This window comes from Podarcis pityusensis (genome assembly GCF_964106645.2).
Source record: "Podarcis pityusensis genome assembly, chromosome: 8".
NCBI classification, from domain to species: Eukaryota; Metazoa; Chordata; class Lepidosauria; order Squamata; family Lacertidae; genus Podarcis; species Podarcis pityusensis.
In genome coordinates, this window is record NC_138033.1 from 31,122,785 (window position 1) to 31,149,964 (window position 27,180).

At 45.4% G+C, this 27,180-nt stretch overlaps 1 protein-coding gene across 5 annotated transcripts in view; it reads right to left on the reverse strand.

The window, feature by feature from the left end:
• The window catches only part of COL16A1 (collagen type XVI alpha 1 chain), a 127,810-nt gene extending 104,052 nt beyond the window's left edge, over window positions 1-23,758 (reverse strand). For all 5 annotated transcript variants that reach the window (XM_081019588.1, XM_081019586.1, XM_081019587.1 and 2 more), the window contains exons 1-3: window positions 23,404-23,758; window positions 16,637-16,770; window positions 544-618 (exon numbers count right to left, since the gene is read on the reverse strand). In XM_081019588.1, coding sequence (XP_080875714.1) covers window positions 544-618; window positions 16,637-16,724 — 163 coding nt within the window. In that variant the 5' untranslated portion in view covers window positions 16,725-16,770; window positions 23,404-23,758. The remainder of the gene's footprint in view (window positions 1-543; window positions 619-16,636; window positions 16,771-23,403) is intronic.
• Window positions 23,759-27,180: the final 3,422 nt, after the last annotated feature.

Sequence of the window (27,180 nt, forward strand, 5' to 3'; positions counted from 1 at the left end):
ACGGGCACTTTTGCTCCAACAAATTCTGGAGGCCAAGACTCCTTCAGAAGGTGGTGGACTCTCCTTCATGGGAGGTTTTTAAACAGAGGTTGGATGGCTATCTGTTGGGGATTCTTTAGCTGAGATTCCTGCATTGCAGGGGGTTGGGCTAGATGACCCTCAGGGTCCCTTCCAACTCTACAATTCTATGATTCTGTGATTCTATGAAATGCTAGGTCATTGTAGATTACTCTCCACACTGCCCATCTTTCTTCCCAGCTTCGAGACCAGAACGCTTGCCAGTCCTGCCTGTGACACTGCAAGAGATCCTCTGGCAGCTTTATGGACACTCCTTGGGCTGCATGACTTTGTGGTTGTTTTGTTTTCTCTTTGCTGCCCCCCAGCTAAGTGGATCTTCCTGCCCGATTCTGCTGGGTCTCAGATCCACAGGTCCTGATTAGATAGATTTATCTCTGCCCCCTTGCAAATTCCTAGGGAGGAAAGAGGTTGTGGCCAGAGGCCAGCGAGGAGAAGAATTTTTTGGGACAGACAAAACAAACTTACCAGTTATGTTTACATATTGGTCACTAGTCTGGTCCAGCCGGAGACCTTCCTTTTGCATTTGTGGACATTTTTCGCCTGCAAGACAGTGCATTGAACATGGATTGAGTACAGTGGCACCTTGGTTTGAGGGAACAGCTTCATTTATGAACAACTTGGATGAAGAACGCTGCAAACCCGGAAGTAGGTGTTTTGGTTTGTGAACTTTGCCTTGGAATAAGAACATGTTTTGCTTCCTGTTGAGTGTGTTCCATTTGTAAATTGAATCCCCCGCTGCTATGGGAAAACACACCTTGGTTTAAGAATGCTTTGGTTTAAGAATGGACTTCCGGAATGGATTAAGTTCGTAAACCACGGTACCTCTGTAATACATTTGAAAGCTGCCCATATAACCTGCCATTAAAAATTAAGCTGCAACTTGTTAGTCTGTTCTTTTGTTTTACAAAGGGAAGTGCATCTGAGTAACAATTAGAAACAGAATTAGGGGGTGTTGCTATGAACTTTGGAACTGTTGAGAAATCTCCGTATTGGCTATGACGCTAAGTCCTGCCTTGCCAAGACCCCATGTGAGATCCTTCTACTCCAGTGTTGCACTTTATTTCGGAAACAAAGGCAATGAATAATAGTGTAGTATAAAGCAAATGACTCAGCCCTTTGATATGCATTTACCAGAAACCTTGTTTTCTCTTCATAGCAGTCCCACCCAACCGGCAGCAAGCCTGTGCTGAAAGCTGGCTTGGGTACAACATATCCCCACAGAAACTAAGCAGACGCGTGCAAGACACCATCACAACAAAGTGGCTATGAGGATGAGCAGGTAAGCCCACCATTCACATTTCATGGTAGCCTTGATTGCACTAGAGCCTTGCACAGACAAAAATCAAGGCACATGGATTGTGCAGATGGGGAACAGAATCAAGATGCAGACCTCTGGGCCAGTCCTACCATTAGGCAGGAGGCAGCTGCCTCAGGTGGCAGCTTCTAGGTAAGTGGGAAGGTGTTAGAGAACAGGGGGAGGTGTTAGAGCATTGGGAGGTGTTGTAGAACAGGACAGTGTGACTATTGTCTGCCCCGCATCTCCTAAACTAGCCTGCTCTCTTCAGGTGTGGTGCAGGATGCTACCCATAGTGAAGTAATATTCAGGTACCAGTCTTCCTGGCTTCAAAACTTGGAATAGGGTGAGGAGGCACCGTCTTGCCCTCTGACCCACACAACAAAATGTCCTGAACAAGCCTTGTGCAAGCATAGGTTGTGGCTAATGCTCATCCTATTCAGAGTTAACCTGTTGAAATAAATAGGCCCATTAAGTTCAATGGGTCTACTCTGAGTAAAATTTAATTGGAAACAACTGTTTTCCCTTGCAAAACAAGGGGCTCTTTCTGTTGATTAATGAAGGCTGCAATCTTAATAGAAAATCCCTTTTCTACTCAGAAGTCCCACTGGAATCAGTTGGGCTTATATTCAGGCAAAGGTAAAGGTAAAGGGACCCCTGACCATTAGGTCCAGTTGTGGACGAGTCTGGGGTTGTGGTGTTCATCTCGCTAAGGGAGCCGGCGTACAGCTTCCAGGTCATGTGGCCAGCATGACTAAGCCGCTTCTGGCGAACCAGAGCAGCACACGGAAATGCTATTTATCTTCCTGCCGGAGTGGTACCTATTTATCTACTTGCACGTTGATGTGCTTTTGAACTGCTAGGTTGGCAGGAGCAGGGACCGAACAACGGGAGCTCACCCTGTCGTGGGGATTCGAACCGCCAACCTTCTGATCAGCAAGCCCTAGGCTCTGTGGTTTAACCCACAGCGCCACCCGCGTCCCATTATATTCAGGTAAACGGGCCTAAATCTCATACAATTAGTCAACTGAGTTTGGATTGTTGTTTTTTTAAAAAAGGAGGGTGACAATCAGTGCTTTTTTCCTAAAAAATGTTTAGGGGTACTCTCACTTTGACTCAAGAAAATCACCATTTTATAGTTCAAATCAGGAAAAATAAATACAGTAAATGGACAAAAGTACAAAGATTCACAAAATGTTTAGGGGTATGTGTACCCCTGCGTCCCCCCAGAAAAAAAGCACTGGTGACAATAACTCCTCATTTTAATCTCTCCATGAACAGGAATTAATGTGTATAAAATGTAGGTGGTGCCATGCTCCACCCAGTTCCCCCTTCCCTCCTAACTATTTCTGCTACTGTTGTGAAGCTTTCTCTGTCCCTGAAGATTATCTAGTTATTTATACTACACAAAAAATACTCTAGATTTTATCAATGCATTGCAATGTTGCTGAGATCTAAAACAGCCACCAGAGTAAGCCATGGCTGGAAGCTCCACTCTGCATACGCACAGATATCTTTCAGCTCCTTCAAGGTGCCTCTGGCAAAACGAGGGTTGATCTCTATCCAGTTTCCACATTAGATGACAACCGGGATGATGCATCTCTCTTGTGGATATTCTGAGACAGATAAGTAAAAGATGTGCACATTTTTTCCAAACCTTCCGCATCATCCTTGCCGAGAGGCAAAGCATTTCTTCATCGCCTATGAATTCCACCCTTTGGCCAAGGAGCTCAAAGCGCCTCACAAGGAGTCATGTCATTTCACTCTCACAATGACCCAATGAGGTAGGTTAGGCTGAGAGCCAGACATTTCCTGAGGCTGCCCAGTACATTTCATGGCTCAATGGAGAATGAACTTGGTCTCAGTGAGCAAAGTCCTACAAGTTATGTATGACACATCAATGATCTCTAACTGGAAAATAGGGAGATCCCACTAATGGGGAGTGCCCCAACCCAAGTGAAAATGGGTCACTCCAACTTTCTTTCTTTCTTTCTTTCTTTCTTTTTAAGAAGAGAAAAATTAAGTGTGAAGCAAGAGGGACGCAGGTGGTGCTGTGGTCTAAACCACAAAGCCTAGGGCTTGCTGATCAGAAGGTCGGCAGTTCGAATCCCCACGACGGGGTGAGTTCCTGTTGCTCTGTCCCAGCTCTTGCCCACCTAGCAGTTCCAAAGCACGTCAAGTGCAAGTAGATAAATAGGTACTGCTCCGGCTGGAAGGTAAACAGCGTTTCCGTGCACTGCTCTGGTTTGCCAGAAGTGGCTTAGTCATGCTGGCCACACGATCCAGAAAAGCTGTCTGCGGGCAAATGCCGGCTCCCTCAGCCTATAGAGGGAGATGAGCGCGCAACCCCAGAGTCATCCGCGACTGGATCTAAAGGTCAGGGGTACCTTTACCTTTAAGAGAGTGAGGAAGTTGCAAGGGAGAGATACATCTTCATAAACTATGGCGAAAACCTGGAGCATACCTACACAACAAACATCTTGTCAGTTTTGTATGTATTTAAACTTCACGGCTACCCCCTTCAGAAGAAAATCATCCTGGAAATTGTGGTTTGTTAGAGGGCGCTCAGAATGCCAAATTAGCATTTAGCATCTGTCATTGTAGTTCACTTACTGGATAGCTTAACACCAGCGATCCATGCTCTGGAAACCTCCAAGTTAGGCTACTGTAAATGTGTTACACAATAGGGCTGCCCTTGAAGGTGACTCCGAAGCTTCAGAATCTGGCTGAAAGTACTTTGTCTGGTGTAGGAAAGTGAAGCCATTTACATCAATTCTTCAATAAGTTCACCAGCTGCTTATCTGCTCCTGGGCCCAATTCAAGGGCTTACCTTTAAAGCCCTAAACTGCTCCAGTTTTGGAATACTCTCCCTAGAGGGATTCGCCTGGTATTGATCTCACAGTCCTCTCAGCGCCATGTTAAGACATCATTTGTCCAGGCATTTTAAAGAAGCTACATTCATCTTTGGTCCTCCTTTTTGTTCTTCAGCAGTTGTCTTTTAGCTTTTATTGTTTCATGATGGATTATGTTATGCTTTTATTGCATATTATTGTTGTTCTTATTCAACATCACTTTGGGATCTGCTTGGATGATGGACAATTTAGGCTCTTTTTTCTTCCTTCCTTCCTGTCTTTTCTTTTTTTTAAGTTTAATGTATCTTACACAATTTTTTTTTACAAGATTGAAACATAGTACAAGTACATTTCAGGCTTTACCAGCTTTAGCAATATAAAATAAGATCATGTTAACAATAAGTCACAAAGAAAATGTTTAATATGACATTGACTCCATCCATGGTACATTACATTGTCCTTAACAATATATGTGGTCAAATAAACACATTAAAAGTGGTTAAATATTCATTGGGGAAAATAAATACACACAGTGGTATCTTGGTTTAAGAACAGCTTAGTTTATGAACAACTTGGATTAAGAATGCTGCAAAGCCAGAAGCATGTGTTTTGGTTTGTGAACTTTGCTTTGGAATAAGAATATGTTCCTCTTCCTGTTGAGTGTGTTCCATTTGTAAATTGAGTCCCCCACTGCTATGGGAAAGCACACCTTGGTTTAAGAATGCTTTGGTTTAAGAACGGACTTCTGGAACAGTTTAAGTTCGTAAACCAAGGTACCACTGTAATCAAATTCAAAGAAGAGGATTAATTCCACCCAATTCTCCACTACTCCTTTTTCCATGATCTCTGCCAGGCCAGTCATTTGACACCTGCCTCAGGAGGGCAGGAGATCTTAGCCTCAAATTGATGTGGTACTTTCTGCATTACTCTTACCTCTTCTTCCCTTGGCAGAAATATCTGTGTTTCTGATCCAATAAGTATTTTTTTTTAACTTTGGTTTCCCACTCTAATAAAATAATATATGCTTTTTAAAACAATTTAACATTCTCTTTCACTATTTCTTTTTGAAATCTGGAGATTGTATAACTAAACCCCTTTTTATTGTCTTCCTTAAAAATTTCATTTAATTGCCTATGGTGTAACCAACTTTGTAGATAGTCTTTCAGCTCATCATACTCTTTTAGTTTGAGTTTACCTTCTTCTTCTGTTAACAACTCTCTATATGTCAACCAGCTTACTTTTTTGGTCAACTTAAGTGAAAATACTTCATTGGGTGACAGCCACCATGGTGTTTTCTGCTCTAACAGATCTTTATATTTTTCCCACACTCTTATTAATGACTTTCTTATTATATGGTTTGAAAAGCCTTTATGTATCTTCCCTTTCCCATACCATAAATACGAGCGCCAGCCAAATCTATTGTTGTGTCCTTCTAGTTCTAATTCTTCTTCTTTTTCCAATTTTATCCAATCCTGTATCCAAACAAGACATGCTGCTTCAAAATACAATTTCAAATCTGGAAGAGAAAAGTCTCCTCTATCTCTTAAGTCTGTTAACATCTTATTAAATATTTTTTAACTATTGTTGTTAACTAGTCTGTCATTATCACTTTGTACTTTATGATGATGTTTTTTAAATGTTGTAAGCTGCCTTGAATCCTGATTTTGGAGGCAGACAGGATATAAAATACATTTAATAATAAAATAAGGAAGAACACAGGACTTCTACAGAAAGCCCAGCTGGCTTATGGAACTCACTGCCACAGGATGTGTCTGTGGACACTGGCATTGTTTTAAAAGGGAAGCTCACAATTAGGCATGCTCATGGTTAGCCATGTCATCTAAACGAAACTTCCTCAATCAGAGGCAATGTACCTTTGAAGACATTACACCAATGAAAACAAGAGGGGGGTACTGCTGCCTTTTCACCCTGAGATGGGGGTGGGGGAGAAATTTGGCTCGCTCCCTATTTTAATGTGAATCTACCCAATTCACTTTCTCAAAGCAATGTGTAAACCACAAATCTGCACCCACACCCATTTTGCAAGGCAGTCCTGCAACCCCCCTCCATGTGTCTATTAGAGCATAGAAGTATGTAAAAACTAGGAACAATGCACACTAAAAAGCTGATGAATCCTAGTGGTGCAGAAATGTGGCAAACTGACTTCAGGACTGGAAAAATTAGAAGTAGAGAGAAACTGAAATTTGACAGATTCACCCCTCTTTCAATTCATCTGGTTGACTTTGCTTGGAATTCGGGTTAGGATGCTGAAATTAGGATGAGCTCTCTTTAAGGTTCTTTGGTGTCATACCAGAGAGCTGCAAAGTCAGAAACTGACTCCTCCCTGATGAATGATCTCGGAACTGCGACATTCCCTGGAGTGTTGGCTTGAGCTGCATCATCACAGCCAGTGTGCAGCTGTGGCCATGGTTCACTGCAGCGTGTGTCTATAAAGAGACATCACAGCTCCCGAAAAACTGCTCCTGAGGGCCCTTCTGAGGTCCAGGCTACAACATCTGCTTAACATCTTCCTGCTAGGACTATTTAAACAACAACAACGGGAAGGGGAAGTCAATGTGCTAGTGTGGGCCATAGGATGCCCTTGGGAGATCATTTGGGGCACTTTCTGTGCAGCAAAAGGAGAGCGCGGAACGTTCTAGATAAAGAACCATCACAACCATTTGGCCTTCAGCAAAAATCCACAGTGACTTTGAGAGGGAAGCTGTTAGCTGCCACCCAAACACCTCCAGGCAGAAGGCAAGGGAGAAATGGTTCAAATCAATACAAAGCAATGTGACAGAAAGAGTGAATAAAAGCTTTTAAACCGTCTCAAGATAGAGTGTTTGGTGGCGGGATTCCCCACATCTACAAGTTGTCTCCAGATTTTGTCAGAAGTGAGATTCAAAGAAGTTATTCATGTTCTGACGCAACGTCTGAGGAATTTCCAAGGAAGTCAACAGAGTTTCAATAATATGAACGAGGCTTGAAAGAAGAGTTGGGAAGGGGAGCTACATCTGGCCACAGCTGGTGAGGGGTGGAAGGGTCAAATTTGCATACTAACTTGAAACAGCAACAGGCAAAATCTTCTGGCCATTACAGGTGGCTAGTTCTCCATGCTGCTTTTCTCCAAAATGACTGCTTTGAATTTTTCACTGTCCATGGAGGAGCCAAACAACTGCTATGCAGTGTAGATAACATGCTCTGTGATATTTACCGGTAGATATAGGGACCCTCTGATGCCAAAAGTGGTATTGTCAGGTGTTCAACAAGGCCCAGTGTTGACCACCAAACTCCCCTGACTCTAATAGCTGTCCTTCTGGCCCCAAGGAAGAGCACCAGTGAGCAAAGGGAGTGAGGAACAGGTGAGCACAGACAGGCAGAACACACAGGATAATAACAGTACATTTTTCTATGGCATCTTAAGTAACTTGACCAAGATCACAATGGGTAATCTGTAGCAGAGCTAGAAAAACTGAAGGTGGCTTTCCCAAGTGCCTTGCTTGTTCCTAGCTACTGGTTATGCTTGCATGTAACACATAAACACATAGTTTGTTTTAGCCATAGTTTGTTCAACAAAACATGAGTCATCTGACAAAAGACAAAACGAGCCACAGTTGGAATATCCAAAGCTTGTTTTTCCCCCACCTGCTATTGCCTCTGTGGCTTAGTGAGCGGGTGGGGTGGGGTCAAGGACAAACAAACTATGGTTAAACCAGGCTGTTGAGTTTGTACATAATGCTAAACCATAGTTAGAACAAGCCACACTTTATACGCCAAGAACAAATTGTGGCTTCACATCATGGCATTATGTTGACTTATTTGATTCAGGCAATTGATAGCTTCAACCAGATTCTCCAATCAGGGTACATTTTCTTAAAACAAATAAACACTATAAATGCCATCATAAAACCATAGTAAGGCAGAATGAAATCAAGAACACCCACCTACCCACAATTTCCCCAAAGCTTGCCTTTTGCAAGGGAGATCTTAACTGCCTCTTTAAATTTCAAGGGGCATTTTCTTTCCTGCTGTCCAGAGTTACACCCCCACATAATCTATAGGCACTGAGCCCTTCTTTTTTTGCCAATGGTGGCAGCTGCCATGATAACTCAAAACCGGAGAAGAGGAAAACGATCAAGAACATCGGGGCAGTGAACGTATGAGAGGAGTCTGCTATTTACCATGTGCTTAGCCAATAACTGGGAAAAACAAGCTCATAAGTCAGGAAGACGGAATGTTTCTGTTTAATGCATCACAGACGAATGAAAGGAGAGCATGTGAAAGTTGGAGGGAGTGCAGATGAACTCTGGACATCATCAGTGTAAGCAGGTAAGGGAGAGGCTGCATTGCTAGCCAGTGGAGGACCCAAATTCTGCCCCTGCCAGAGACAGGCAGTATTTTCGAGGCAGCACAGTGTTAACCTGAATAGTTTAATTGCCTCAATATATTATGCTCACTACCAGAATATGTGAGCATTGGACAAATAGATAGAGCAGGAATGAGCCCATCCAGGCAGGAAGCTATGATACAGGGCAACAGTTCTATCCATGGGGTTCTCTTAGGTCATTCTGGTTGCTCATGAACCGTATCCTGCTCTATTGTATTCTATTTGGGCCTGAAATACAGGAAAAGAGCCGGCCCTGTCATTAGGCAACTGGTCTGAGGTGAAAGGGCAGCCAATGGTTGATAACTTAGTGTGTTGCTATTATTGTGTTTTGACAGCTGGGGTGGGAGGAGGCACACATGACTGGCATTATCTGACTCTGGAGTAGACTACCTTGATGGGGGTGGGGGCACAATTTGCTGCTCCACCCCAGGAAGCAAAATGTCTGGGTCTGGCAGCAAAGTATCTTCAGCTCCAAAAATAGAACCAATAAGCAACTGCAGATGTATCTCCAGGCTTTGTCCTATTTGTGACACAGAACATCCATTTATAAGGTCCCATTTGGTTGGAAATGGTTTCTATAGCCACCGCTGAACCTAAGCCCGGAAATGTCACCTCAGGCACTTGGCAGAGTGAAGCAAATCTTTAAAAGGGGCGCAGCCTTCAGTGCAAGAGAGGCAATGGAAGAGACAGAATAAATAAGGGCCTCAGCAGAGCAGAAATGGAGCCCAGGTTCAGCTGCCAGCAACTCCGGTTACAAGGATCTCACGTAGCAGCGCTGGGGAAAGACCTTTCTCAGCCTGGAATGCTGGAAATGAATGCCAAGGTGCAAATTTACATCAAGGCCACACTTGGGATCCTGTGTACAGTTCTGATCACCTCACCTCAAAAAGGAGATTGGGAAAGGACCAAAAAAATGGGCAGCACATAGTTAAAATATGGAACTTGCCCCCACAGGAGGCAGTGATGGCTACTGGAATGGCTTTAAAAGAGGACTGGGCAAATTCATGGAGGAGGAGAAGGCTATCAATGACTGCTAGCCCTGATGGCTCTGCTCTGCCTCCACAGCTGGAGGCAGCAATCTTTCTCAATAACAGATACTGGAAGCCACAGGAGGGGCTCAAATCCTGCTTGTGGGTTTCCCACTGGCATCCGGTTGGCCACTGTGAGAACAGGATCCTGGGCAAGATGGGCCACTAGCCTGATCCAGCAGGCTTTTTGTATGTTCATGATCAAAACAAGGAGTTCAAACAACTTCCCTCCGAGGAAAGGCTACAACATTTGGGTCTTTTTTAAGAAGAAAGACTGACTAAAAGGAGACTAAAAGGTGCATATACATGGGGTGAAGAAAGGATAGGGAAAATCCCCCCCACTTCCTCTCTCTCTCTCTCTCTCTCTCTCTCTCTCTCTCTCTCTCTTTCATAATACAGTCAAACCTCTTGCTATGCTCGGTTTAGGTTACATCTTTTCAGGTTGCGTCCCGCGGTGACCCGGAAGTAATGGAACGGGTTACTTCCAGGTTTTGCCACTCGTGCATGCGCAGACGCTCAGAATGACATCATGTGCATGCGCAGAAGCGGCAAATCACAACCCGCGCACATGCAGACACGGGTTGCGTTCTGCTCATGATGCGAACGGGGCTCCAGAACGGATCCCGTTCGCAACCAGAGGTACCACTGTACTAGAACCAGAGGCCACACAATGAAGCTGAATGCTGGGAGATTCAGGAGAGATAAAAGGAAAGACTTCTTCACATAGCACAGAGTTAAACTATGGAATATTCTGCCGCAATATGTAGTGATGGCCAGTGGCCACCAACTTGGATGGCTCTACAAGACAAATTCATGGAGGCTTAGGCTATCAATGGCCATTAACTATGATGGCTAGGCCCTGCCTCCGTCACCAGAGGCAGTAATGCTTCTGAATGCCTGTTGCTGGGGTCAACGAGGAGGAACATGCTGCTCTCCTCAGGCCTGGCTTGCAAAAATCCCTCAAGCATCTGGTTGGCCATTGGGAAAGCAAGATGCTGAATGAGATAGGCCTTTGGTCCGCTCCAGCAGGGCTCTTTTCATATTATGATAATAGCCACTGCCAGGCAGGAATAGACAATATTGTGCAGGAAAGACCAGCGATCCAGCTCAAATTCATAGCTTCAGTTGGGGAAAGGGGTCGGGCTGGGAGAGAGGGACTGCCAACTAGATTAAAACATTCTGCAATAAATGAAAACGAAAAACCCTGTTGTCTGGAGCCACCATGGAAGATGTTACATTCTCCACCCCCTCCTTTATCCAGCAGAGGAAAGCAACTCACCCCCCCCCCGCCCCGCCCCAAGACTTGAAACAAAGCTAGCGGGATCCACAGATGTGCTCGGAATAAGTGCATCTGCCACTGAACAAAGACAGATGCATAAATGAAGCACTCTGTGCCCAAGGAACCAGAACAGATTGCCTCCGATTGCAGCAGGCTCTGTGTTTGGAGTCTCAAAGGGCCTTGCGGGGTTATTCCTATGCTATCGCTGCTCTCCTCTTCTCGTTTGACCCTGCGGGAGCTGCATAACTATACATGCCAATGAATTGGTTCTGCCTGCCATTGGCTTTGGCTCCATCTACTGCTTGTCTCCCTGCTTACCACTCTGCCAGTATGTTTGGGCACCAGTTCTCCCTGCCCTCCACTTACATGCCCTCCAACATTCATCAGATGGAAATAAGGACATTTCTCATTCCCTTCCCCCACTGACCCCCATTTCTCTCCCCCTTGCTGCACAGCATTTCCTATTGGAAGAAGGGCAAGTGCCACCACCGCTACACCAGCAGACATGCCCACCATCCTGAGAAAACCCCTTAATCCTGATTTCATTTCATTTCATTGTATTTTATTCTTTGGTAGATTTACAAAAAAACACCCACCAATACAGTGGAACCTCGAGTTGCGGACATAATCCATCCTGGAGGCACGTCCACAACTCGAAGCATTCGCATCCAGAAGCGCTGCGCCGGTGCAATTTAGCGCTTCTGCGCATGCACAAAGCATGATTTAGCGCTTCTGCGCATGCGCGAGCAGCGAAATGTGGAAGTAACAGTTCCAGTGCTTCCAGGTTGCTGAGGGACGCAACTTGAAAATACGTAACCTGAAGCAGATGCAACATGAGGTATGACTGTAAATAAATTTTAGAAATGGGCAAGATTAGACACAGATGCATAAAACCTTTTAAAAAAATAAAAACCAAGACTTCTTGTGCTCTGCTCCGTTCCCCCTTTCATCCTGCCCAGAGTGGCCTTGCAGGGCTGGGCCTCTCCAACAACTGAAGCCTCTCCACCTCCTCTCACACTCTCCAGTGCTGCTACAACCTGCCCAAGGGAGGAGGCTGGCAGGCAGAGGCAATGGGATGCCTCCTCACAGCCATGGCTGCTACTGCCACTGAGGACAAGTGCTGGCTTATGACCTCCTCCCTGAGTTCAGTGCTGGCGGGGGAAATTGGGACATTCTGGGATCAAATCAGAAGCCACAATGGCTTTTGTAATTCTGGGACTGTCCCTGGAAAATATGGACTCTTGGAGGGTTATGCACTGAGCGTTGGAATTTTAGTGGGAATTTTAGACTGTATGCTCCTTGGGGACTGAGGATTGTCAGTTTTACTTATGGTACAAAGTGCCGTGTGTATTACCAGCACTGTAAATAAGACCAGTGGACTGGAAGGAGGTAGGGGTATCTGCTCACTGAGTACCAGACACATTTAAAAATTATGAGGGAGGGAGCGGGGAGGTGTGAAGGAAAAGGTGACTCATGTTTGATCTGTCAAATCCTCTCAGCAGTCCTTCAGCTCAAGATATCTTGCAGGCAGTTTTTGTGCAGAAGACTGTCAGGGAGTAACTGAACCATCCTTTAATCCAACAATAGTTTTTCGGCAATGCATTGTGTGTTAATTCCACGCCCATCAGTGTTTGCACAACAGACACCAGTTGAGATTTAGCTGGCCTGCAACCAAAGATTCTGTTCTTTTTAAACAATCTATATGTAAAAGTTGCCCTCCAGCTCCTGCCCATTTGTACCTCTCCCTCCTGCCAATTCTCCCTTTATCTCTCCCTGCTTTCCTTTTCTTTCTTACATTCCTCTGAGCCACTCCCTCTTCCAACTCCGGGGAAAGTCTATATAGCTCAGTGGCAAAGCAAGTGCTATGCATGTAGGAGGCCCCTGGTTTTGGAGACAAAATACTGTATCCCCGAAGACCAGCTGCTGGAAAATGCAAGAGAGTGCTGCTGTTGCACTCAGGTCATAGTATAATAGAATAGTAGAGTTTAAAAACATCCCATGAAGGACATTCCACCACCCAGGGGTGAATCTAGGCTTTCTTTCACCCAGGTCAAAGACTCAGTTCAGCACCCCCACATGCGAGTTTGCACACACCCCTCAACACATTTGTTGAGCATAAGATGTTCCCATACAGGGCATTTCTTATTGGATCTATTATAGTGGAGCAGCCTCCAGAGCACTTAATGCACACTTGTTCCATCAATGACCTGTTGCAGAATAAACTCACAAAAAGCATCTCCGGTCTGGAGGGGTCCAGAGTGGGGTAGAAATCTTGCCACCATTTCCCTTGTATGTCAGAGAGAGAAAGAATCTACACTTTTGAAACATAGGAAGCTCCCAATACCTGGCTAGATTATTTGTGCTTTTTGCCCATTACTGCCTACAATTATTGGTCTTTTACATCACCTGCTACCAAATCATTAAAAACAAAAAACAAAAAACCAACAACCCCAGAGATCCTAGCATTTGGACACAGTACCGCGTGGCGTTGTGGCTTAAACCACAGAGCCTAGGGCTTGCTGATCTGAAGGTCGGCAGTTCGAATCCCTGTGACGGGGTGAGCTCCGTTGTTTGGTCCTTGCTCCTGCCAACCTAGCAGTTCGAAAGCACGTCAAACTGCAAGTAGATAAATAGGTACCGCTCCAGTGGGAAGGTAAACGGTGTTTCCGTTTGCTGCTCTGGTTCGCCAGAAGCGGCTTAGTCATGCTGGCCACATGACCCGCAAGCTGTCTGCGGACAAACGCCGGCTCACTTGGCCTATAGAGCGAGATGAGCGCACAACCCCAGAGTCGTCCACAACTGGGCCTAATGGTCAGGGGTCCCTTTACCTTTATCTTTTACCTTCTGCATGCAAAGCATTATCCTCTGACACTAGCGAGTTGGAGTCCCTTCTCCATCAAGCTATCATTCCCTTCTTTAGTATTTACCTATATTTGGGGTTTCTACATTTTCCCACTGCAAAGAAGCTAATTTTGTGGCAAACATGCACTTTTGGCCCCCAAGCAGAAGCAGAGTGCCTTCCTCCCCCGCCACCACCCATTGCTCCACGATGCTAAAGTTGGCCTTTCCCTGGCTAGATATAGCAGCTCCCCAGGAATGGAGACTGAATTGGGGATCTGAACTGAACGGACAGATATGCACATCCAGTTATGATAACCCAGGCGGGGTGCTGGAGTCCGTTTCATATTGCTGCATGGACAGCCCACGAAAGTCTCAAGAGGCCGCCTGCAGCAAAATGCCAGGAGCGATGAAGGCAGCTATCAGTCACAGCAAATTGTTGCTGAACATGCACCTTGGAGCACTTCTATCCGTCAGTCGGAGATGCCAGCAGATTAATTCAGCAACGAGCCGAGGTTTATCTTGCCTTTCAGAGCTGAATTTTGCCCTCCAGAGTCCCGCACGATTGCAGAGGTGGTGCAGAAATCACAGTGTTTTCGGCCTGGGATTGATCCAGAGGTCACTGCAAGGACCTTCACACCTGGGGACAAGATTGCCTCTCAGATGTTTGTGGCAGGCAGCACCAGGCTTGCGAGCAGTAGAAAACACACACAAGGCCCTGCAATTCCTCTTGCTGGAGGCTGACACATGCACCAGTTTTACAGGATGGTCAGCAGTGTGCACAAGTGCAGTAGCAACTGTGAAGCTGAAGTTAGCCAGTGGTGACAAAGAGGCCCTTTCCACATGCTCAGGAGCATTTTCCCTTTGTTTATTATTTTACATATTGTCACACACCACCCCAGTCTCTGAGTGGTGCAAGATTCCAGGGGTACCAGGTGTGCTTACCAGGATCTGTGTCCCCTTTTGGACAATGGGGCACAGCAGAGTCTGTGGTGTCTTTATGATATATGGTTTATTTGAACATATATACAACCTGTGCCTAATGAAGGGGGCTCTGAGCATCCCATCCCATGTGGGGCCAGCCTCTTACAAAGGCAGTAGCATCCTTGCCCTGCAGCTTGCCTTTTCCTGAGAACAGTCACATCCCACCTGCTCTAACCTTGCTAACCTAAGCCCTGGTATTCTGTAACACAGAGAGAGGCCCCACTCATCTGTATTCCCACACCTAGTTCTATGATGCTTTTGCAGTGCTTACACCCCCAGACTCTCACCTCAAAGGCTGACTCCATTGCCTTTGAACCCATGTTGATTTCACAGGATTAAGAATGTCGGACACACAATCCAGCACACTGGGTCTGACTTAATGAGCCTTCACACATGCTAATTAAAGGATTAACAGAATATCACACAGCTTAAATACACACCCAGAAATTGGACTATATGACCCTTGAGATCCCTTCCAACTCTATGATTCAATTATTCTACCTTAAATACACATGAATCTGGCTATCATCTCTAAGGAAATTAGCTTTGACATCCCCAAACCTTAATTGAATTCTAGCACCTATCAATCTATAACATTATCAGGGGGAGCAGCCTGATGTTTTGCATATTCTTCCTCTGCCTCACTTTCCTCTCTTTCTTCTGTTGATTCCCTGGTGCTGAATTTTAAAGTGTAAGCTCTTTGAAGCAGGGGCTTGATTCCATATGCGATAATGGGGTGGATAACCAAGTTCTTGCCCCAAGGCCACCTTCATCCTTGACACCAAACCATTGTATTGTTGCTCACACCTCAATCTCCAGGCAGCAAGAGATTTCAGGGGTTCCTGTGCTTGCCCCAAGGTTCCATTTCCTTGGAATGAAAAGTCAATGGAGACTGTAGTGTCTTTAGGATATATGGTTTCATTTACACGTATATACAACCTGACCATAGGCTGGAGGTGATCTCGGCATCAACACCCCAACAGATCTTGCTTCCCCATTAGGGTTACAGGGAAGCCCCAAGCTCTTGGGACCAGCACCGAGCAAGACAAGCCTCAGTCGCTCCAGCTTCCAGCATCAGCCAAAACTCACATACAAATTTCTGGCCATTGTACTGCTGCTACCTTACAAGGTGATGTCTCTTCCAACTAGGTGAGGTGAGGGGGTGTTACTCCCATTTGTCTCTATGGCAACCTCTTTGGACTAGTAAATGGCAGCACTTAACAGGCCAGCTGAGACCATAACCTTAACAAAAGTTAACCAGGTCTCCTCTTGTAGATTGTAACCTCACAGTCACATGATCACAGGTTGGAAGGGACTCATGGGCATCATCCAGACTGACACCACCCCCAAACTATAACAGTATGTTAAGAAAATTAAGGGGGAAAGGCAGCCCTAAAAGACATTGCCACCTCACACAGTGTTGCGTGAATTAGCCACAGTAATCATCAAAACGATTTGGATCCCATCTTTCGTAGGTGTCATAGTTTTGGAACTTTCTTTAGTGCCAAAAGGATTTGCATATATTCAACACTGAAACTTGAATTAATTAATGCTGAGAACTGCTGCAACTCTTTCAGTTGGATGTTTTTCAGTTTGCTTCGCTGGCACTTTAATTAACGGTAGGGCTCAGCTTTAGTTCATTAAAAGTTACACATTATTTCCAATAGAATCCTGACTTCACTTACTGTAAGATGTGAAAAGGGAAAGCGTGTACAAAGTCAAACTGCCTCCGCAAAGGGTGCAGACACCTGAAACCCAACATTCATTCCAAACACCAGGAGTCTGGATCCATTTCTGTGGATTTCTCTGACGTGCATCGCACAACACAATCTTAGTGATTCATCTACATCCTATTAAGGAACTGGCCGTCTGTGTCGGCCATGATGGTTCTCTTACCTTCCTGAGGAGCAAGCAGTTTCCCTCCTCTGCTGGTGCCAAAGATGATGCCAAACAAGCACAAGATGGAAAAAGGGGTTCCCCACATGGTGGGTCTTTGGTAGCCCAGGCAGGCACTGCTGGGATTGCTGCACCTAGAAGAGAGAGGGAGCAGATGTCAGCAAGGGCCCCTTGAGAAAAGAGAAGGGTCAACATGTCTTTGCCATTTCACTGGAACAACAAAAGACCCATCTTCTATCTCAGCAGCTAGTTATCCCTGCTTCTCCCCTTCCCAACCCAGTGGGAATATTAGCTACTAAAGGGGAGATAAGATAAGCAGACTATGATTCCCTCCAGCTTTCTCTGTCTGCTTCAGGAAGAGCATCAGAATTCAACACTCAGAGCCTGGCTATTTAACACTATTTTCCAAGTGATGACTGTACCACATAGTCAGGATCTAAGTCAGGGTAGCCAACATAATGCTCTCCAGATGTTCTTGGACTCCAACTCCCAGCACTCCCATTTGGAGGGCACCAAGTTGGCTACTTCTTACCCTAAGTGGTGCTAAATTAGGGGTGCACGATTGCTCTGTACAACCTCAAGGCATGCCACCCATCCTTTCAAAGCCCTTTAAGGTGGTTGCAAAATTTCAGTCCTGTTTTGCCCAAATTTGCATCAAAATGTCATTTTCAGCAATATCCACTGGCTGCAGCGATAAGCCTGTGGTGGTTGTGTGGCGGAGTGTGTGTGTGTGTAATGAGTAGAGCCCAGATTAGCTGCTACATCTGGAAAGCTGCTTTCAGGGAATCGTGGTTTAGCATTGCACAGCTTCTGTGGACTCCTTGATGTGAAGCAATTATGGGAGCCTTCTGGTGCTAAGGGATGAGCTGACAGGATATTTTGTAGAATTGTTTGTAGTTCAAATTAGTGTCTCCTCTTTTCTTCTTTTTTATTTGCTCTCAGTGGAAACCCTGCTTACAACCCCAGCCTCTGGAATAACGAGTCTTCTGGAAGAAGGTCCATTATGACGGGAGAGCCGAGTAAAGGAAGACCAAGTGTCCCCGACTCATTTTTGGCTAAATTTCCCCAGGCCCAATTTTGCTCCTGGCCTGTACCTTGAAACTTCACACACAAGAAGAAACTGGTGTGTGCAGAGGGGAGTTATTTGTTCCAAGAGGGGCGAGATGTGTGCCAGTGTCCAGAAAACAGGATAGAAATATTTTTGGGGTGTGTCGGGATGGTTAGCAAGGCTGCGACTGAACTTTGGAGGACTGATTTTGCCAGCTCAGGAAAGAACCTGCTGTAAACTCTGCTATTATTCCAGTAACCAGTCGTGGCACATGAGGAATGGTGGTGGAGAGGCAGGGGTTCCTTGTTTGCAACAATGTTCCTACTTGCTGAGCTGGGGTGGGGTGAACATGGGGAGCACAAGGTTTGTAGCCATGGCATCAACAACCAAAAACAATCCCGACCCTGCTGCTGCCCTGTTCTGTCCCCTTCTGGGCAGGCTCATCTCACAGCTACTAAGATTAACTTCCCCACTGAAACCTGATGAATTTCCATATAACTAACTTTGGTTGGAAGGAAATCAGCCTTGAGTGCTCACTGGAAGGACAGATCGTGAAGCTGAGACTCCAATACTTTGGCCACCTCATGAGAAGAGAAGACTCCCTGGAAAAGACCCTGATGTTGGGAAAGATGGAGGGCACAAGGAGAAGGGGAAGACAGAGGACGAGATGGTTGGACAGTGTTCTCGAAGCTACCAGCATGAGTTTGACCAAACTCCCGGAGGCAGTGGAAGACAAGAGTGCCTGGTGTGCTCTGGTCCATGGGGTCACGAAGAGTCGGACACGACTAAATGACTAAACAACAACAACAACAACAACTTTGGTTGGCTTGTCCCCTGTGGGTTGTATCCAATGTTAGTCCTATGCAGAGTAGACCCACTGATGGCAATTTCAATGGGTCCACTCTGAGTACCAACGTAGTTGGAGACGACCATATGTCTTTAATACAAAATGTTAATTTACAATGTCTTTATCCAGAAATCATTGGTTGTTTAGCCTCTGAATGGATCTATACATGCAGCAGAATGATGCTGGAAATGGACTATGCCGATTCAATCAATCAATCAACCAGTCATTTCATTTGTATGCCACCTTTCCAAGGTTAAAACCATGCTCAAGGCGGCATGCAACATATTAAGAATTACATAAGTACAAACATAATAAAAATAGGCATAAGCAATAAACAAAACATCAAAAAGCACACAACCAAGTTGAACAATTTCCACATAAATCGTAAGATACAAAATAAAGATACCAAAAAAAACACAAAAAAACAGTGACAACAGCAACAAACCCACCCTCACTAAAAAACCCCTAAGCAACACCCCAGCCCAAGATAAAGTTCAGCAGCCTCAGTTTTTGTAGATGGAGTCAGTCAGGGCCTTTCCTTCCCAGCCCAGGTGGGAAAACGCCTGCAAGGCAGGGAGTAGGTCTTTCAGGAATCACAGCCAAGTTTCCAGTCTGCGGATGGGGGAGAGCACCAATTTTGGACCCTTCCTCTATGTTTTCCTCTGTAGGGGGAGCACAGGAGGAGGTTCCAAGTTCACAAGAAGAGCTAAAAGCATCCAAAGGCATCCAACATCCTATTCACACAGTGGCCAATCAGTAACTAGCCACCTACAACTGCTCCACTATGTGTTTTCTTCCTCCTCCTCCTCCTCCTCCTCCTCCTCCTCCTCCTCCTTTCCTATAACCAAAGTTTTCCCTGCCCATCTCAGGCTGGACCAACTATTGCAGATAGGAATTTACACACACTTACCCCTGAATGCTTTTGCAAGTCTTATCAAAAGTCTTCAGACTTCCTTTGAAATCCCTCACATCTCCCTTCCATCTCCAGATTCTGCTCAGTTTTTTCTTTTGCCAAACCACAGTCTCGGTTATGGTATTTATGGGATACCCTTTGTAAAATGGTTTGAGTCTCCTCAGATTTCTCCTAGGTTTAGTCTGAAGAGAACAGTGTTGACTTCAGGTTTTGGAGGGAATCTGGGGAAAGAACTCTCTGTGACCCCCCTCCCCCAGTGATCCTACCTCCTCACCACACCAGGTCTAGGGGGCTCTTGTCAGCGGGCCCACTACTAGGGTGCAGTCCCATGGCTTAAATTTTGCCCAAGTGAAATTCCATCACACAATTCTCTTTGGACTCCATCTTTACTTCCGGGGGGAATGTCTGGACTCCCTGGAAGCTTGCTGTGCCTTTCCAGAGACACAGAGGTTTAACCTTCTTCTGCAGATTGTGTTTTACGAGGACTTGGGAGCGCCTGTAGCAAAATAGCCCAGGGATTGTGCACACATTCCTAACCCCGGGAAACAAGCCATTCTGAATAACACCGGGAAATTGGAGATTTATGAAGGGCCTGCCCAGGAGTGAACTGTTGAGATATTTTATTTATATTTATTTATTGAAAGCATTTATTTACAGCCCTACATAAAACTCACTTTATGAGTCCCCTAACACAAATGTAAATAAAAAAGAGAGAGTAAAGCTATTTGGTTAAAACTACTGATGAAGCCAGTGTCAGTAAGGCTGAGGGAGGCCACACTCAAACTGTGAAGCTAAGTCACATGGACCATGGTGCAATCGGATAGGAACAATGTCCTACAAGTGGTAGATGTGTTCAGTGGTGCAGGGATTTTGGTCTAGAGTAGTCCAAGTAATTACTACTGTAAAATCAAATTGTGTTTCTAGATCCAGGACTGGTTCTCCTATCATTCCTCCCCCCCCCCCCCATGAATGGCTTGATATGCCTTATCATTTGTCTCTTAGCGACAGCTAGAATGGAAATTGCCCATCAATGGAAACAAGTCAACATGCTTCACTATTCAAGGATGGTGGACCATAATGTGGCCAGAAAAAAATTGACCCAACAGCAATGTGATTTGAGGGCTGAAAGAATATGCGATAAATTAATCTGAAGGCAGTTGGAATCCCCATTTGTGTCATTAGCCAGGCAGGGAGACCTTATAATACCACCAACTACTAAAAAACATAACAAACCAAACCAACCAACCAACCAACCAACCAAACAAACAAACAAATCCCTTTTGGCTGGACCTATTACCCAGACACCTTCTTGATTAAATTGTTCCTACAGATTCTCAAGCTGTTCTTTATCTCTGGACGTGACCCTCTGGGCATGATGCCTGACACTTCTTTGATGTGCACTGTTATGTCATGTCCTGTTTGTGTTGTTATTGCATCCTACCATATGCATCACTATGCAACACCTTTTAGAAAGAAAGAATAAATTTTAAAAAAACACAGAACCTGCACATAGATAAAAACAGTAAGTAAGAGTTCAATCCACAGAAGAGACACTTCAGCAATTTAAAAGGCCTGGGAAACCAAAAGTGTGCTCTGCCTGATGTCGAAAGGAAAACCACACGGATGCCAAGTCAGCATCCTAGAGATCAGGCAATGGTCCATTGTCAGGGTGCTACAGGCATAGATGCCGCCTTCCTCGCTTGCCACCTGCTTCACCTCACACCCGACCAAGGCAGCACTTGACAAAAATACTTAGTGAGTGGCCTAAGAGGGCACAACATGGGAGAAAGCATTCTGTCAGCCCCCCTGAGCTCTAAGCCCTTTAAGGCTTTGAAAGCAATTACCAGCATTTTGAATGAGACTCTGAAGCGGAGGCCAGCAAAGCTCTTTTAAAATGCATGGGTTATAGCCCAAATCAATTGCCCCAGCAGTTGAAAGATTTTTGAAATCTCTCCAAGGCAGAGGCTTCCACCTCCTCTGCCAGCGCTTTCCCACTTAGCGCTGCCCAGGCTCCCCTGTGAGTAGGGAAGTGGGGTGCTCCACCAGCTGGCACACTCGTCGTCATCCCTCCTACCTTGGCTACCTGTGCAGTGACTCACTGTTCCCTTCTAGTTTTAAAGCTAACTGTGTTGTTAGAAGGACATCCACACCAGTCTTTCCATGAACCGTAGCTGATGCCAAGCCACATTTTGCAACTGTGATTAAAAGAACCAGCTTTACATGCTTGGGTTTGGGCTAATTATTGGGTAACTAAAACACCAGTGCAGACAGAACGCTAGCCACAGTTGGCTCCAAAACTGAAAGGGAGAGGGGTGGAAATAGGATGCTGCAAAGCATTCCCAAACAGCAGTCCATGGTAAGCTCTGCACTGTCCCTACACATTTAGGAGAACTTCAAGCATGGTGAGCCATATTCAGATGCACATTTATGTGCTGCATAAATGAAACACAGGAAGTTATGCAGGTATCTTGGCTCCTTCATAGTATATATTGCTTTAAATAATTTGGGGAACCTGACTACCTATGCAGCTTAATCTCTGCAGGGTGTTTGCACTGGATGGCATGAGGAACTAAGGAGGGGCAAAAGGAGGGGCAAATCCTTCTATTTACACTTTGTGCCAATTTGACCAGTGCTCATTAATAAGTCTATCCTGTTTTGTTTCTTCATTAATCTGTTTTTCTATATAAAATCCCTACAGAAACTGGTATTTAAGCAAGTTTTTAAATGCATATTTATGTATTCCTATATGTAATTTGTTCTAAAATATGCACATTTGTATGCAATTTGGTGCTTTTCGAGCCAAGATCACAAAAATCCTGAGAATTCTGAAATCAGAAGGATAACTATGTCCCAAGCCATGTTTGGAAGGTGTGGGTTAGGTCAATTTGCAGGGCATTCATCTAGATGACCCTTTGGGTCCCTTCCAATCGACCATTCAATTGTTCTATGAATTTGCTTAAAGACCTGGCCCAAACAAAATTCTCCTCCACCCTATGCCAGGCCACATCCTACAGTGAGCAGCTCCACAAACTAGCAAAATCATCATCATCATCATCCTGGTTCATTTTAGCTGATCTGCCTTGAAGCAGGGGGTGGGAATCTCCAAAGTGATTAAGTTTTAAATGGAGAGAAAAACTTTCAGCGCACCATCTGGAGATCTGCATTTATGATCCTCCTTTGATCCCAGGTTGATTGATGGGTCAAATGAAAGGGGGAGGGAGGGAATTCACACTCCTGTGTAAATTCTGCAAGTTAGATAAATAATAAAAAGGGGGCCTCACATAGCCCACGTTACAATTTCCTCGCAGGTGTGTGTACAGAAAGCTTGTACTAAATCCCCTTCCAACAATTACTCCTTTTCTTCACCTCATGTTAAAGGTGCCCTGTTTCCAGAAGGATACAGTCATGCTTTTTGCTTGAAAAGAAGCTTCTCCTAAGAGGCAAGGATTCCTCTCATTGCCCCCCTTAAAACAGGATTTATTGCACATAAAGCACATCTGGAGGTGTTTATGGAAAGGTACATGATGCATTACAAAGCCTCTGTCTTTGCTCCTCCGCATCTCCCTAAGCTTACACTATACAGACCCACACCCAACAACACAGAGCCCTAAAGCTAAGCAAATTTAAGATAACTCTGAGAGCTGCTTTTCAGCCGGGTTCTGGAAGGATTTCATCCAGGAGTCAAGCATGGTGATAAAGCATGAGATCCACGGTGGTATGGCAAACTTGCAGCAGCTTAGCTAATCACCTCCCTCGGCTTAGGTGGCCTGAAAACCGTACCTGAAAAGTTGCCTTCCAGCTGACACCCCCTCCTCCCCCCTGCTTTGCCTCAAACAGCATCCTTGCTTCAGCAAGCAAAGTCACCCAGGAGCAAATCAAAAGTTCTCGCGGCCCTGCAAACAGATGTTCAAGAGAGAGAGAGAGTTCTGAATCAAACTGGGAGGGATTAGTTCTCTTACCTGTCGGAGGTGCTACACACAGCTGGCCATATTCCTAAGCAGTGGGGGAAGAGGAGCGTTGGAGAGCAATCGTGTCCTCAGCAAGCAAGCAAACTAGCAGGGAGCTTGCAGCCCACGTCACCATCAGATCTGGCAAGTCTCCTCTCCAACTTTTCAGTTGTTTGCAACTCCCCCCCCCCTCTTTATTTTTGGCTGGTGTGCAAGACAGAAAGAGCGGGGAATCGGTGGAGCAGAGGCAACGAGGAGAGCAGATCCCAGCCTTTGCTGCAGAGCAAGCTCGATGGGGTCCTTACAGAGTTTTTGACAGCTCAGAACCCAGATAGCTCTTCTTTTAGACTCTCCCTCCTGAGTTGGAAAATTGAAGGTTCTCCCCCCGCCCTGCCCCCCCCAACTGCCTTAAGCGCTTGAGGCTGCCTCTGTGACGAAATGCTCGCTCTCTGCCAGGCCCCTGCGCTGGAAGCAAAGAGCTATTAAACGTGCCGGAATGCCAAGAGAGCTTAATCAAGCCCAGCTGGGACAGGAACAAAGGCCTACAGGCAACGAAAGCCACAGGCACCTCATCCGCTGCTCTGCTGTCTATATAGTGCGCTCTCTCTCTCTCTCTCTCTCTCTCTCTCTGTCTTCCTAATGTTTGACACGTCTTAATGAGATTGTTCAGGGCCAAGGAGTTGCTGCAGGTGGAAGCCAAGCTGACAACCCGTTCGGATGCCATTGTCATGGGAACACGGGAAGCTGCCTGAGGCTGAAGCCTTATCCACTTTGCACTTTTCAAGCAGTATCATGCCACTTTAAACAGCCATGGCTTCCCCCAAATATTTCTGGGGACCATAAGAATACAAGAGAACCTGTTGGCCAATGGCCTATCTAGCCCAGCATCCCGTTCTCAGAGTGGCCAGCCTGATGCTTGTTGGAAAAAAGGCAAGCAGGATCTGACCACAAGAGCCTTCTGCCTACCTGCTGTGGTTTCCAGCAAGTGGTATTCAGAAGCATTGCCGCCTCTGACCATGGAGGCAAAGCATAGTCATTGTACATTTTTGCAAACAATTTCCTATAATACAATGCAGTGTTGTATCTTATTTTCAGTAATGTGTGCATTTCCCCTCCCCACTTTATCCTAATACATGCATTTTTAAATATGTCGTTTCGTTGGAGAACTGCATCTCAAAATTCAGAGATGTGCGAATTCCAAGGGATAGCTTGTGTTTTGGTTTGTGTATTGGTTCAATAAGTGCAAATTAGGTAGTTTCTCATTAACATGCAAACATAATTGAATCTCTTCGCTGCCCCTATTTTAAGCTGCCCATAAACTACTGGAGGACAATTCTGCTGTTGAAATGTATGTTCTTTTATCTAATCAACTTCTTGGCTTTGAACTCAACAGTGAACAAGTTCTTGCAGGGTAAAGCAGCACAGCACTGAGTCCTGTTTTCACCAGCCTGTCACTCTCTGGATATTTTTGGACCACAACACCCATCACACCTTCGACTCCCATGTAGTCAAAAACATCTGGAGGGCGCCAAGTTGGCAAAGCCTGGCATACATCAGTGGGGTGCAGTGGGGAAGGAAGATCAAACTGTGGTCCTTAGCATGGGATCCTCCACTGGGGCCCTTCCAATGGTTCTGCACACCCTGGATGTCTGGTTTGCCTCTACCAGGAACCAAACCTTCAGAGCTGTGGAACTCCCTGCTAGTAGAGGTTTGACAGGAACTGCTCCTGACTTCTTTCAGACGTCTTTTGAATGCTGCACTGTTTATGCAGGTCTTCACATTATGAAATCCTCTTTTTAATCCATCAGTATCTACTGAAATTTTAAATGAAGGTGTTTTACTGATGTTATCATAGAATTGTAGTCTAGTCCAATCCCCTGCAATGCAGGAATTTCTTGCCCATCACACAGCTCAAACCCACAATGCTGAGTCTCATGCTCTACCAGCTGAACTATCCCTGATTTTATTGTATTTCATTTGCTGTAAGCCTCAATGATATACGTCATGAAAGCGTGGATTATTAATATCTAAGTAATTCAGTAAATAACAAGGGCAGGGGGTTTTGCAAGCAGGCCCCCATTTTCATTTGTGAAATGCTACTTAGAGAGTCTGCAGAAGCTGTCTTCCCATGGAAGCAAATCCCTGAATGGGGCCTCTCCCTGCCAACCCACAGTGCCTTGTTGTACAGTTTGCCTTCCAGACTGTGGTTTGGTTACTTACATTAACAGAGCAGTGCTCATTTCTGGAGCCGAAAGAAATTAGCCCTGTAATTTGCTCTTGATGGAAAGTCTGAGGCATTACAAAGGGGGAAGCAGAGAGAGAGGTTGGGAATGGATGTGAGGGAGCGTGAATCCCTTCAGATGTCTAGCTGGCTTATTCCCTTCCCAGAGCTGTGAAGGTGGCCTAATTTAGGTTCATTCATTCCAGTGGGTGTACTGAGAGTAGAACTTAGTTAACTACAACCCACTATTCCTCAGCCTAACTTATCTCACAGGGTTGTTGCGAGGATAAGATGAGGGAGAATCTTGTATGCCATTCTGACTTCCCTGGAGGGAAGGCAGGATATAAATGAACAAATAATAATGCATCCTCTGTGCAGAAGGTACTGTGGTTAATCCCTGACATCTGCAGTGTGAAAATACAGGCTGCAGGCAGGTTCTCCCCTCTGGCCTTTCATGCAAAAAGCAGCCTCAGGTCAAGAGGCTTGGTTTGTGAAATGCCACCTTTAAAATGGCAGCTGCAAGTGTGGCAGGATCAGTGGCCAATTGGGACCAGAACTGAAGCACAGGGAGGCAGCACAGCAAGCACTGAGGGCAGCTTCCCCTCCACACCAAATAGCAGCTTCAGAGGAGTGATTTCTGTCAGGATGGAGACACAGGAAAAACAAATGAAAACAAAACAAAACAAAGCCTCATGTTTCTTGCCACGATTCTCGTTCTCCTCAACCCTCTTGGGCCCAGTAGCTGCCACAATCCCCTTACAATGTTTAGGTAGTGGGGAGGGAACCTGCAGCCTTCTAAATGTTGGTGGACTACAACCCCCATCATCCCTGCCCACAGGCAATGCTACTGAGGCTAATGGGAGTTTGAGTCCAACAAATATCTTGAGGGCCACAATTGCCCATCCCAGGTTAGGTTATAAGAAAGTCCCCAGTACAAGAAAATGAGCTATTCTACCTCTTCATTATGCTTTGGGGCTATTCAGGGTTTTTTTTTTGGGGGGGGGAGCCAATGAAAGGGGAACTTAGCCATCATTGCATTATTAAATGACACATTGCATGAAGAAAATGGATCATTGTTTCTCTTCCCCTCTCGTAATTCTAGAATTCATCCAAAGAAGCTTAAAGGTGCAAGATTCAAGACAGAAAAAGAAGGACTTGTCTGCATGGGACATAGTTACTGTAACCTGTGGAAGTGTCTGCCACTAGATGTAGCAATGGTCACCCAGTTGGATGGCTTTAAAAGGGGGTTGACAATGCTAGCCACACTGACTATGCTCAGCCTCCAGTTGCGGAGGTGGTAGGCCTCTGAACTGAGTGGGAGGAAGTGCTGTTGCTTGTGGGCTTCCCAAAGACATCTGGTTGGTCATCATGAGATGCTGGACTTAATAGAACTATCTTGGCAGGACATTTTCTTGTGTTCTAACATGGTTGCTTATGGCTTACCCGAGGTATCTGTCACCCCTTTACCAGCAGCTTTATTCAGGTTTTCTTCCTCAGGTTCTAAAATGGCAGCTGCCTGCCTTAAGCAAAAGAAAGAAAGAGCAAACTAGAAAATGTAAGAAAACTAA